The sequence below is a fragment of the Centrocercus urophasianus genome, unplaced genomic scaffold (assembly GCF_019232065.1).
Source record: "Centrocercus urophasianus isolate 14NV4802_14NV808 unplaced genomic scaffold, USGS_Curo_1.0 seq_13, whole genome shotgun sequence".
Taxonomy (NCBI): domain Eukaryota; kingdom Metazoa; phylum Chordata; class Aves; order Galliformes; family Phasianidae; genus Centrocercus; species Centrocercus urophasianus.
In genome coordinates this window covers 25,706,727-25,721,206 of record NW_024884475.1, presented here as the reverse complement: position 1 = coordinate 25,721,206, position 14,480 = coordinate 25,706,727, and the positions used below count along the sequence as shown (strand labels likewise).

Genomic DNA, 14,480 nt, shown 5'->3' with positions numbered 1-14,480 from the left:
TTTTCTGTTCTTTCCCTATTCCAATACCTAGATGAATTAGCTTGTTTATATTCTCAATACTTTTCATATTATTCATCATACTAAAATGTTTCATTTATTTCACTTACTTTTTGCATTACCGGAAATCCATGAGATAAATGGTTGACAGAAGTTTAATTCAATTTTGTAATTTCTTTTACTTAATAGGGCAGTACCGAAATTTATGAAAAGGATAAAGGTGCCAGACTATAGGGACCGAAATGTGTTTGGAGTACCACTGCAAGTCAACGTCCAGCGCACCGGGCAGCCCCTTCCACAGAGCATTCAGCAAGCCATGCGATACCTCCGTAACCACTGCCTGGATCAGGTGGGTTTTGCTCTGCTCTCTCCTCTATACATTCAGCACCCATTCCTAATGTTCTGTTAGTTTTTTCTAATTCTTTGGTTAGACCGAAAAAGTAGACTCAGAATAAAATGAGCAATTCAAGAAAAAGCTTTCCATGAAATGACAATGGATACATAAGAGGCTGAAGAACATACTTAAATTTCAAATTTGCTAGACTCAATGTAAATGTATTTACTTTTCCATATACAAATATGTTTAGGTTGGACTATTTAGGAAATCTGGAGTAAAATCAAGAATTCAGGCTTTGCGTCAGATGAATGAGAGTTCAACAGACAGTGTCAACTATGAAGGCCAGTCTGCCTACGACGTAGCAGACATGTTAAAGCAATTCTTCCGTGACCTGCCCGAGCCTCTCATGACCAACAAGCTCTCTGAGACCTTCTTACAGATATACCAGTGTAAGTACTGAGATTTCTAAAGCTAGATGACAAATTGTCATTTGTGTAGAAAAGGCAGAAATTTCCGGGCACTACACATGTTTTGTATGCTGATCTTTGTCTTTTTGTAGTAGCTATTGTATTACAGGCTACCACACAAGGAACTAATTTCATATTCTGTTTGCGTAATGATTTACTGGAGAAGTTCTTTTCATTTCACCTTTCTCTGGTGAACAAATAAATCCTCCATTGCTTGCTGTAGAGTTTCCTTTCTTTTTTCAGTTTCCTTCGTATTACAGTATATTTTCAAGTTGGATCTGATGTGTCTAAGTAGAGGAAATGTGCAAAGAGTACATTAACAATCTGGAGCTTTTGAGTTGTTTTTTGTTATTTTTCTAAAAGCAAGATTGCCATAATAATCTGCTTTCTTTTAATTCATATTTGTCCTTCACCATCATTTTTTAAAACAATCTTTTAAGTTGAAAGCTTTTCCATTACTAATTTTTAGCTACCTTACCAATGGGTACCAAAACCAGAATGTTCTTAGAATAAATGGCATCAAAACATGTATTTATCAACACACCTGAAAAGAAATTATTCATCTTTCTGGGGTGACAGATCCACTTCCAGCAAGGGAGACATTCTTTATTGTGAGTGAAATAAATCAGGCTCTGTATAGATGACTGTTTTGTGCTTTCCAAACAACATATTGCCCTTCAAATGCTATTTCAAAGTTGTTACATTATAGGAATACTTTAAATGCTTTTTAAAAAGCGTTTTATAAAATGGCCAAAGATGAATTAATGTTTGGTGACCAGGACCCCAGAGCTTCTTGAATTATTCATGGAGATCCAAACTGATGCAATGCAGGCACTTTGCTGATCCTGTTTCTTTTTCTAAGGCCAATCCAGCTCTCTCCTCATGTATTCTTCCCATGGTAGCCTAGCTACAACACAGCTCACTGCAAAAACACTTTCCTTGAGCCACTACAGTATTTTGTGCCTTCCCCTATGATTATGGTGCAAATGGTTTATATCATCCAGGAACTTCCCTCAGACCTCCGGAGGTGGAGGTGACAGTTTAAAATAAAAACATACACATACATACTGTTATTTCAGAGCACACTTTTGTGTTGGTGTTGTTTCAATTCCCAGGAAAGCTTATGGAAAAATCGAATCAGACTCTCCACTTCCGTGCATATTAAGCAGCAACTCTTTCTGGTTAGTGCCAGAAAAAGCTTGACACAGAATCACAGAAGTATCTGTTCCTTTCCTTTCACAGTATGTCTGAGCAATCCCCAGAGGTGGTCAGGAAGTATTCTCTCTGAGCAAAAAGCCTTAAAGCAACTGTAAATTTTGCTTCCCTACAAAGGACAAATTTTCTCTTTGCTTTAGAGTTACGCACCAGGCTGCACTCTGGAATTGCCCATACATGGCTTAAATGTGTTTTGAGCTGATTTAGGAGACAGCATGAAGAACAGTCAATTGCTTTCTAAACTCAGTGCTGGCCTTATGAAATTGCTGAAGCCCGAAGCAAATTTTCAATTAAATATCTGGTTAGCAATGCATGTATTATGGGGCATGCAGTCAGGGCAGTGTGGAGCTAATGATACAAGTGCTTCAGGACTCAGACTCTCATGTTGTCTTCGGGAATGGATGGCTTGTTGGAAATCCCTTTATAAGAAGCAGATCTTGTCTGGGTTATTTCATTATTTGTTCCCTTCAAGTTTGGAGAAGAAGGCCTTATATAAAGACACACATCAAATTTTTCCAATGGGTGTTTGTTGTTAGTAACCAAGGAGCTGTTTAATGGTATGGGGCTCCACAGCATTGACTTTCTTTTTCCACTGCATGACTTTGAATGATTTGCCTGATAAAGCAACCCAGTGTGTTTGGTAAAGCACTTTCTGTCTATTTTATGACATCATTGTTAGAAAGGTTTGCTAGCCAATTTATTCAATTAATTCACTTTTTCTAAAATGCATTAATGTTTTTAATTTCTTTAAAAGCCAAAGAATTTCTAAATCGGCTGGACTGTTTGCTTGTTCACTGCCCGAGTCCAGGATTCTGTCATTTTAGTGCATCTGTGGGAGCAAGTAGCTGTGGAAATTAAATCTAAAATTAACTCTGGCCTAGGCACAACTTCTTCTTGCTTGCATTTCTTGTGAGACAGGAAATTACTGAGGGTAGTTAAACTAGTGGGTTAAAAAAAATTCCTTCGTGTTTCCTATGAATGGTATGCATCCTGAAGGAAATCGCTTCAAACTTGAGTTAAATATTTGAAGCTGGAGTTTGCTTTGGGATATATTCATGCTGTGTGTGTGGAAAATCAATGGGCTGATGAGAGAAATACTAATATTCTGCAGATGTGCCAAAGGATCAGCGTCTCCAGGCTATCAAGGCTGCCATTATGCTTTTACCTGACGAGAACAGGGAGGTCCTACAGATTCTTCTCTATTTCCTGAGTGATGTCACAGCTGCTGTGAAGGAGAACCAGATGACACCAACAAACCTGGCGGTGTGCTTAGCACCTTCCCTCTTCCATTTAAACACTCTCAAAAGAGAGAATTCTTCCCCAAGGTACGTCTCTGGAGAGCACAGCTTGTTGCTTCCAGTCCTGTTGACCCTTTTGATCACCTTGAACGCCTCAGAAGGCATCAAATGTAGAACAGTCCTGTGACCCTACTTTTTTACAGGTGTGGTGAAATACTAGCAATTTCACAAAAGGGTAGTAACTGGGGAATGCCAAAAGCAAAGTTTAGTGGGAATAGCAAGAGAAGTCAATAACAGCATGCCAAAATCTGGTCCCAAGCAGCACTGCTCTACACTACCAAGACATTCTGGAATGTGGCTGTTTTCTTACCAAATATCTCTCTTGCTCTGCATTAAATAACTGGATTTGTGTGTTTGTGTATTCTTCTTCCTGTGAAGGGTGATGCAAAGAAAACCGAGTCTGGGAAAACCTGACCAGAAAGACCTAAATGAAAATTTGGCTGCAACCCAAGGGCTAGCCCATATGATTGCTGAATGCAAGAAGCTCTTCCAGGTAAAATACATCTGCAAAATCAATGGGTGCAATATTGGGCAATATGGCTTAGGTCTACTATATAATAGAAAGTTGCAGATGCCTCTTTATTTTCATAAGGATTAGTATGTGATAAATAACCTTTTAAAAAACTTTGCATCCTGGTCTGAGTGCACACGTGAATCTGAAGGAGTGCCAGGAAGGTTGTTTTGCTGACATGGGTGCTTAATAAACTCAAGACAGTTTTGGGGTCCAGGACATTTTTGTTACATGAAGGCTTCATTTGAACCAGGTCTTCCAGTTTTTATTCTGTGGCCATGAGGATCTGTGAGCTTCGGCTCTAATTACAAAGCACAAAGCTATTTCCAAGAGTTCCAGTGTTTGCTTTATATTTAAATTCCCAAGAGAGAGCAAGTCTAGGCCACAAAAGCATTCTAAACTGTAATACTCTCAGACCACCGGTTGGAAGGTCTGTAACAACTAAGGCATGCTCCCTCTGGGGCCCAGCATGGAGAACTAGACAAGTCTGCGTTCTGGTTTTCCTCACTGTCATCAAACCTTTTCAAAGCCCACAACTGAAGGCATGCCTGTCTCTCCTCTTATAACTGACTATTGCCCCTCCTTCAGCCGGTCTGTAGGGTAAACTTTGCTGTGGGATTGAGTCTGAGTTGTGTAGCAAAGAAGGGATACCCCACGGGGGGGAAAAGGGGAAGAGGCACCCTGTAATTGAGAGACTAATTTGCATCAAATCAAGGTCACAGAGACACAAACTTAACTTCAGTATTGTTTCACATTGAGTTCTAGACCTGACAAATATATCTTTTAGAATACAGTTGGTGTGCTAGCTCAGGTAATTAGCAGATATAATTACATACACATACTTACACAAAAACCTCTCTAGGCATCTCATTCTCAACCACAGTGTGTGACTACTGCCAACTTTAGAGTGAAGGGAACAGTGAGCATCTTATTAACAGAATATGATGCGTACCCATCCTTTGGTGGCTGTGAAACTGCAATACTAACGCTGGGATTTATGGAGAGAGCTGCAAGAAGATGATTTGTCCTTCTCATCCTTCAGATACCTGAAGAAATGAGCCAGGGCCGGAATTCGTACACGGAGCAGGACCTCCGTCCCCTCAGCCTGGAAGAGCTCCGGGGCAGCAGCAGCACCATGGAGCCCTCTGACTACCACTGCTACCTCCAGGACTGCATGGATGACTTGCTGAAGGAAATGAAGGAGAAGTTTAAGGGCTGGGTCAGCTGTTCCACCTCAGAGCAAGCAGACCTGGCCTACAAGAAGGTATGCACACTAACTCGCTCCACCACTCTGCTTTTTAGTGCATCATCTCTAATATAAGCTAGCTTTTGGTGTAGATATAACACTCGGTTCAGTGCACATCTTTATTTAGTGGATAGATTTGAGAAAAAATAATAATCTTTTGACACAATTGCACACCATCTATAAACAACTTGTCTTTCAGCAGCAGTCAGTGAACATGCATTGAATGGAGTTCTTGTGTTTATACAGCCCAGGAATGTTCACTGCATTGCATTTACACACCCTCACTCACTTGCGCAAAGCCTTGACAGGCCAACTTTCATTATGCAGGCAGTGGGAGCAAAGTTTCTCTGCTCTGATCTTGCACAGCTCAGAACTAGCAGACGGAGATATGTTTCAATCAGATTTGAACTAGGATATTTTAAGAAAAATGAACTGGGAAAGTTAGGGTATTTTTTTTTGTAGTACCACAATTGAACAGTAGTTCATAGGAGAGGACATAACTATAACTTAAAAATACTTTGGAAGTCAGCTTGCAAATGCCTTTTGCTCGTAGGAAAACAACCTCAGTCTGAAATTCCAACAACCTTAGTACAGTATATGTGTGCATTTGTGTGTGTATATTTAATTTGCTGTATTTATCCAACAGTATAAAATAAAAAGAAAATGTAAAACTGAGGACTATGCTCATTTTCCCCAGGCATGTGAAGGTCCCCCACTCCGATTATGGAAAACTACCATTGAAATTGCTGCTACACCAGAAGAAGTTTTAAATCGTTTACTTAAAGAGCAGCATCTTTGGGATGAAGATCTTATAGACTCAAAAGTAATTGAACCTTTGGATAGTCAGACAGATATATACCAATATGTCCAGAACAGCATGGCTCCTCACCCAGCCAGGGACTTTGTCATCTTAAGGTAAGAGATTTTTATGCTGTAGCCACAAACCGTGTCAACAGAATCTCTGTAGAAAGCATGTTATGTAATTAAAAAAAAACTGTTTATGTTCAGTTTGAAGTATATTTGTTAAATGTCTGTCAAAGGCAAGATGTGTTTTTTCTTCCTTTTTCATAGAACATGGAGGACAAACTTTCCCAAAGGAGCTTGTGTGCTTTTAGCAACTTCAGTGGATCATGACCGTGCTCCAGTGGCGGGTGTCAGAGTCAATGTGCTCCTGTCTAGGTATCTGATTGAGCCCTGTGGGTCAGGAAAATCTAAACTTACCTACATGTGCAGAATTGATTTAAGGTATGGATTTCTATTTTTGTCCTTTTGTGCTGCTAACATGTATTTTATAGTGCCAAATTAGGCAGTGCAGCAGGCTGCAGCTTAGTCTATAGTGTATGCACGTAGAACTCTGAGAGGTCTACACAGAAGATTATCCTTTGTACATGTCTAATAGCAAGGAGGGTTTGTTATATTAAGAACCCCCAGTTTGTGTTCCAACATAGCTGTTGGTATATAATCCCACCACTTTATCTGCCAGGTGTATTTATTTGAATGCAAGTACATGTTAATGTTAAGTCAATTAATGAAGCAGACCAAATTCTCACAAAAGTTCAATTAACTTTTTGCTCACTGCAGCAAATTCATTTTAGAGCAAATCTATGTATTAGCAAGGTTGAGCTGAGCAAGTAAGCAGTAATATAGAGATTTCACAGTCAGGTGTTAAACCAGCTCCTTCTGTATTTGAAAAGAAAAATGTGTGCAGTGTTGCTGATACTTTCTTCATTGTTTTTTTCCTCATCCATTAGGGGTCACGTGCCAGACTGGTACACCAAGTGTTTTGGACACTTGTGTGCATCTGAAGTAGTTAAGATACGAGACTCTTTCACTCATCAGAGTCTTGAGAACAGGGAAATAAAATGCAGGTGACTACTGAAGAAGAGGAACGGCTGTGCACTCCAGACCTCAGCAACATAGGTGTTACCCAAAACAGAGGCTCATCTGCTGCAGACCATCTGTAAGTCATGTCATGAAGGGATGACAGCATGAGACTGTGAGCATTGACTGTGGCCATACCATACACTTTAAAGCTGCTTCCTGTCTGTTTAAGGTCTATAGTGTAGGCCTTGACTGGAATACATAGGAGGACTGTACAAAAAAAAAAAAAAAAAAAAGTATTGTACTATTAGGTGGTTTGAATTGCTTCTGAGAAGCAAAATTCTTTAGATGCAAAATATATTATGAAATATGGTGAAGGCTCATCATTCCCATGTGAAACGCTTGGCTTTATGTACATACCCATGTCATTTTATTTGTAGTGTGTCGAGGGACTTATGTATCCACTGGAATAGTTGGTACTCTTCAGTGTGTTCTCACTGGGATAAGCAGAGAAAGGTCTGCACAGAGATTAAAGAGTGAATGAGTGTATTGATGGTTGAAAGGACAGTAGAAGTTGAACTTGAAATGTGTCTGGTACACTGATAGACAGCCAGGATGGATTTTAGTATACTGGATACAGTTGCCTCTCCTGTGGACCAGGAGTAGCCATCTTTCCCATTTGTCCATTCTGCATTCTGCTGAGCTCTAACGCTGTTAAAACCCTTATGCAGATGTTACAGTAGGCTTGCTCTGGCTACTGTTCACTCCTTATCCAAATGATCTTTTGGGAGTGAAGGCAATTCTATATTAACTTTCAGTAAATAAATATACTTTGAAACAACATAGCAGCTTGGAAATGAAATGCCTACTTAACAAGCAAGAGAGTTGGTAGTGTCAATTGTTATATTGCCAAAAAATATCTGTAGATTTTTACCCTCATTAAGTATATGTATGCGTTTTAATGAGCCGTTAAATATTTTACCATCTTCTAATAGCTCAAGAGGAAAAAATTAAACACTGGAGTCACAGGACTCTTGCAGCAGCAGATGGAGTGAGTAGGGTAGAAGACTTGTAAGAGTTTGCTCCCTTTCTCTCTCTCTCTCCTTTGCCTGTTTTCTTAAAAGCTGCACACTAACATGAACAGAACCTGAATGTGAGCAATTTAGAGGGGTTCAGTTGGGGGCAGAGGGAAGGGGGGGGGATTTTGTCTTGGGTTTAATTTGCTTTTAATTCCTTTGGGATATCCCCCCCCCACAGCCCTAACAAAGTATATGAACTGTAAGAAGTATTGAGGTCCTACAGAAAGATGTTGTTCAGTAGGTGCTACTGTAAAGGTGAGGTGCAGTATTAAGTGACACATGTATTTTGTGGCAAGAGTATGAATGAGTGGAAAGATGGAATTTTGACTGAGACTTTGTTACCATTGTCAGTATTATTTTAAGCTTTCTGATGAAGATTTTTTTTAATTAATTATGGCAAATAATGTAGTACTTCCAGTAATAGTGTTCCTCATGAGTAGGAAAACCTTGTATATTCTTCTACAACAAACACTTCTGAATTTGTAAAATTGTATGTTGTACATACCATTCTATTGTAAACATGTATACTTGCCCACAGTGTACTGTCAAACATAGATAAAGCATGGTAAAGATTATTTAAAATATACCTGTATTTATACCTCAGATATTCTTTTTGGGTTTTTGTACCTCAATATGTTTTCTATTGTAAATGTGCTTTACACAACTATGATGTAAGTGAGAGAAAGGAAGATGTTTAACTTGCTATAGATGTCTGTACAGAATATATCCAATAAGTGCACTATTAAATGTTTAAAAAAGATCATCGTAACATTTATATTTTTTTCCACATCCTTTTTTCTCCTCCTGCCTTGAGCTTATTTCTGCAAGCTGAATCAATACCCTCACTGATTTCTCCAGCCCTTTGAACTCCTGCTTTATGGGGTATGGGATCAGCTGGAAGTCCTCCTTTCCTCCTTCCAGTTCCCCAGCTTTCAAAGTCCCAACTAATCACCATCACCTATCTTTCTTGTCTACAAATACATGCACTATTACCATTCGGTATGGGAGGGATGATTCAGTGTTGGTTTACTGCATGCTGAAGCTAATTCTAGTATCAGAACATTTTGTTGGTGGTTGTTGTTTTTTGTTTGTTTGTTTTTTTAAGCTGAGTGGATCTTACTGTAATGCTGTGACCAATAACCATAGTGATGATGACATGCAGTACTGTGTAGTAATTGACATCATACAATTCAAATTATTGGCTATGTTCATTCAACATCAAATCAATTTGAGGTACACAATAGCCATCTCCATCCCTTGTTACTGGCAACCCCATGCTGCATAGAGCCAGTTTGATGTGCTTCACAATGTTGAAATTCAGTACTGCCTCCTAAAAAATTTAAGTAGGAGAGTAAAAGGTTTTTGTTTTTTTTGTTTTGTTTTTAAACTATCATTCTTCAAGTACATAAATAATCACTGGCCTTCATCTTACATACAGAAAGCCACGTCACTGACACATAGTCAGGGCACCAAAGTAAGACTGGTAGATGATACAGAACAGTACAACAAATCCCTGGGGAGAGCAGGACCTGCTATACCTTCACACCAGTTTATGCAACAGGATTGTTAGCCTGCATGTAGTATCCATAGCTCAGGCTAAGATACTTTCTGCTTAATATATCTGAAAATTAAATGTTATTCATAGATGTTCTTCCTCAGTGCCAGAAGTACAGGTTCCCAATCATCGAGAATGAAATAAAGATAATGGTTTAATTTACCAATGCATTTAATTTGCAAAGACAAAATATTCGTTTCTCATCTGTCAGTGCAGAATTATTTCATTTCTCTAGGAGAAAAAAAAAGTATTAATAAACATCCAAAATCCTAACTAGTATAGCACTGAAAGTGAAGTACTGTTATTATGTACTATGATGATAATAGAAAACTTGCAACTATTCTTCTTTTGCATAAGTGCGCTATCCAAGACTGGAGGCTTGCTCACTTCCCCCTCCCCATTACCCTGATTGCCGGAGGCTTCCTGAGTTCTTGTAAGAAGTGAATTTCCAAGCTGAGGCCAGGAACTCTAAAGTGCAATGTAGGGTGGGAAAGAAATCTAAGCAGAAAAAGATCCCATGAAAAGAAATTAGGACACTGAAGGGGTACGTTTATGCAGAAAGATTCAATATACATAATCCAGCCACTAGACAAGAGGTAGTAAATGTCTACTAGCACTGGAAGGTCATAAAAACACAGAAGAAGAGTTCAGACTGCCTGAGTGGGTGTATAAGTTGGGATAAAAAAAAATTGTTAATGGAAAATCTGAAGCAGGAGAAAAGGAAAAGACATTTTCCACACAGCAAGAGGTCTTTGAGGCTGTGGGACAGTCTCTCCCTGAGAGGCAAGAGCATAAGTCATCTAAAACTGTGCAGTCTAAAACTCTGGAATCATTCCTTTACTGACTTCCATAAAGTATTATGAAGGCCTAAGAGAGATCATCTGACCATTATTTGACACGATTACAGGATTTGCAGAACACCAGTTTTCATCTGTAAGTGTTGAGTAACACTATTCCCCGAGTAAGAAATAACAGTGTCAATAATAAAGTCACTTTGATGTAACATTTATTCTGGAAGTTGCTAATGAGCAAATCTTTCTTGCAGCTTATGTTTTGCAGAAGTGGATTTTTGTTTAAGAAAGAAGATACAGTGCCTCCATTCTACATGCTAGGAACATAATGATCGCCACAGGACTCAGTCAGGTTGATGGTTGGACTTGATGACTTTTTCAAGGTCTTTTTCATCCTAGATTATTCTATAGGCACATTACCTGAGCAGTGGGACTATCTTTTGGTTTTCTAACATTCACTCAAAGCCTACCCCAATTAGGAAGGTCTGTTAGCATGCTTTGTTCGTGCAATGCCTGTGGTGAAAGAATATTACTATTCAAATATACATACATATATACATACATACATATATATATAATATATACATAGAATATATACATATTCAAAAAGTAGAATGCTAGAAGTGCTAGTGCAATTTAATTACATTACACACATTCCAGGGAGCTAGATTAAATAACATTTTCCACAGTATGACTGACAGCCCCCACAATTTGTTGAGATAAGCCCATTTTAAGCATAAATTCAGGACAGCATAGAAGTGAGGAACAAGGTTTGGGGGTCTTGTGCCTCATCATTAGAACTGCTGGAAGATTTCCAGTAAATGAAAGGGTAATTTCAAAAAAGCTTGGTTCCAGTTAAATCATTTGAATGCCACTTTAGACAACTGTTATCTTTTAAATACACCAGCTAGAAGCAGAAATAGATTGTGTTCACAGCCCAGCTTAGAATAAGATGGAGTGCAGGGTGTCAGCAACTACAGAGGGGTTCTTCTGTAAAGATGACGAAGAGCCAGCTGGCCAAACATTTCTGACACTTCTAGTATCCCAGTAAGCAGCAGAGCATTCTGGAATATTTGTTCACAACAAACCAAAAGGTCACTTCTTCAGAATTCTCTATTGTGTCAAGTAAACAGTTCAAAGAAAATATATTTAGGTCAGGGTACAGTTGTCATCTGATTAAACATATAATCTTCATAGCTTAACTAACCCTCACTGCACAGCTAGCAATGTCCCTTGTAGGCCACCTTATTCCCTACTTGAGACATCTGTATGATTGAGCATATTTTAAGTACTCCATTTACACATTTGAAAAGGAACAGAGACACCAAAAAATCCTCATTTTATGTCAGTCATCTCCATGAGTATTTACTTTTCGCATTTCATTTCTCCAAGTATTTGCCAGCACCACAGCAGTACAACTGAATCTCTACAGAGCACCCATGAGGATTTCACTGATGTATAGAAATGTTGGTGGGTTGTTTTTTTTTTTTTGTCAGAACAATTTTGCAGTCTTTGTCCTTATTGTCAAAAAGGATATACAGAAAAACAGTTTTGAAGGCCTTCCTTGTTAGTCTTTTTAAAAAGAAAAGGTGCTCCATTACATTACCCTGTCTGGAAGACAGCACCTGCTCTTCCTCTACATAGGCACTGTGTTCTAGTACCTGAAGCCTGGGAAGAATAGATACCAGGTGCCAAAAATGCAGAATTCTAGTTCTGTGACTACAGCAGTGGTGAGGTATCCACCTTCCAGAAAGGAGAGAAGCAAACCAAAGCAGAGGATGCTCAGTCATACACAGCAAGAACTGCAATTATCATCCTCAAGGGCATTCCTTCTCTGTTCCATGCTCCTTATCAGATCAAATGCCACATGCAGCATAGAAACATAGTCCTATTAACTTTGGCATAGCATTTGATTAAAATGGAAATAAACTACATTTAGAGGGGAACATAACCACTTATGCATGGATTCCAGAACTGTCACAGTGCTCAGCAGCATTGATGTTACACTCTGCTTGCTCTTCCGTCTCCCTGATTTGGGTTTGGAGGCCTCAGCAAATACAAAGAACTGTACCTAAAGACCTTTTAAGAATGACATTAAGCAAGCAAATAAAGTAGAGATTTTCTAGCTTCTAGCTGAATGACTGAGTCATAGACTAAGTAAATAAAATTGAGCTTGATCTCTTCCCCCTTCCAACCTACATCAAGAACTAATACTTCTATATAGTAATAGCATCCAAACATTAAGGCAGAACACAGACCTCCCAGCATTAGTTAAAGACCAGACCAGGCAGAGGAGTTATCAGACTAAAGCAAGTTCAGTTATTGGACTGGGGATAGGGGAAGTGCTGTGCCCCAAATATCTCCCCTGGTAAGGAAAGGCACCCAAAGAAGGAATGAATGATCCATTGATGGCAATTGGGTTTAGAGGCCCCTCAGCTTAGGTTTACAGAGATCTCAGCAGGCCAGCCATGGCTACCAGGCTTTTAGGTGTTTCTCTGCTAGAAACTCCAGACACAGGGAGGCCTTAGGGAGCTAGAGTGTCTGAAGTTCCAGGCTTGGATAGAGCTGCATCTGGGTTAGTGCTTGGAGCAGAGCAGCACAGAGAGCTGCACAAAGATGCCTCAGCAACAAAGACAGCACACCCTGACTTCTGGAAAGGTCAGCCATCAGCTCTATAAAAGTAGTAACTGTTTTCAGTATATCATTAACACTTGTAATTCATTATTTAAGTCTTCAGAAGTGTTTTTTATTGTGTCTTTTTTCTTTATGAGCTTGGAGAGAAGCATGCTTACAGAACTACTATTTTTGCATGCTTTGATTTCTACACAAGTCACTGATTTGCTGGGCTTAACTGTGAATACATTTTTCAAAAGAGGCCACAGGATGTTCCCTGAGCTGTGCTCCAAAGATCTCTGCAGCAGTGCTCCTGCTTGATGTGTAATGCACTTATCCTTGTAATCACTTGCTAACAACATATATATAATATTATATTTATACATATATATATAAAATACATATTTAAGTTTGTGTGGAGTTTTGGTTTTTATTTTTTGTCTTTAGAGTTAACCACCTATTTGTAGTTTTTATATGAGACTTTGCACTATCTCCTTTAAGTTCCTTTCCTGTGCCTCCTCTTCCTCCACTGCTAAATGGTCAAAACATTTTCCAGACCCAGCAGCTCTGTGCAGCCATTTACTGACTTCTGATGAAAGAGCTGCTGCCAAGTTTTATAAAGAATGTTCCCCGGGGCACAGAGGGGCGGGAAGTATCCTTCGTGGCCTCTGTTTTCTTCCCATATTGTTTAACAAACAAGAAACCCGCCCGCAGCCGCTCTGACCTCTATTTAGGCACATCCCTTTCAGGCAGTGACACAAATGCACTAGGAAGGAAGTGTTGTCATGGCCCTTAGAAAAGATGCAGGGAAATAAAGGCCAACACTGTGTGGCTAAACAAACAGGCTCACTCTCCTCTATCCTGCTCTGCTGCCCGATTCCTTCAGAAACCATGCCCAACAGCCTGGCTAAGCCCATTCCCCAAGTTTCTCCTATAGATATATAAAGGTTATAAAGCCAAGCTGAGAACAAGTTCCTGTTTGAGCTGCTTCTTTTTTACCCACAGCTCCAAAGGAATTCCAAATCAAATTACTTTTGATAGACAAGAGATGAAACAGATGTGTTACTAACCCCACTTTATGGAAGAGAGCATAAAGATTTCGGAACCAGGGATGCTACTACAGTGTTTGAAAACCAGACTCAGTACTGCAAGGTGATCATGGGAACGAGTTGTAACACATCAGAACTGACAAGCTTTGCTTAAATAATGCTTTAACTGGGGCAAAGAAGAAAACAAACACATAAAAATAACAGTAATTTAAAAGATTACAAGAATTATTTTTGAAATATTTCTACATTTCTCTGGTAAATTCCATTGATTGTAGTCTCAGCTTGCTGAAACCCCAGCAATGAGAGTAACCTCAGAGTAGTTACTATCCTGAGGCCACAGCAGAAGCAGAGCCAGGGTGTCCAGCACCATCGGGTTCCCCTTGCTCACCAACAGCACACTGACCATCAAAGCTGCTCATCAACAGCCATTGGCCCCAGCCTGGACAAAGGAAGGGAAACCTCACTGCGAACGCCTTTCTGCAAAAGCACTGTCCTGCCTGC

At 39.4% G+C, this 14,480-nt stretch overlaps 1 protein-coding gene across 3 annotated transcripts in view; it reads left to right on the top strand.

Annotated features, from left to right (window-relative positions):
• Positions 1–8,731, top strand: part of DLC1 (DLC1 Rho GTPase activating protein) — a 214,852-nt gene extending 206,121 nt beyond the window's left edge. For all 3 annotated transcript variants that reach the window (XM_042812287.1, XM_042812288.1, XM_042812289.1), the window contains 8 exons: positions 187–346; positions 585–783; positions 3,128–3,341; positions 3,693–3,807; positions 4,868–5,089; positions 5,769–5,986; positions 6,143–6,316; positions 6,823–8,731. In XM_042812287.1, coding sequence (XP_042668221.1) covers positions 187–346; positions 585–783; positions 3,128–3,341; positions 3,693–3,807; positions 4,868–5,089; positions 5,769–5,986; positions 6,143–6,316; positions 6,823–6,943 — 1,423 coding nt within the window. In that variant the 3' untranslated portion in view covers positions 6,944–8,731. The remainder of the gene's footprint in view (positions 1–186; positions 347–584; positions 784–3,127; positions 3,342–3,692; positions 3,808–4,867; positions 5,090–5,768; positions 5,987–6,142; positions 6,317–6,822) is intronic.
• Positions 8,732–14,480: the final 5,749 nt, after the last annotated feature.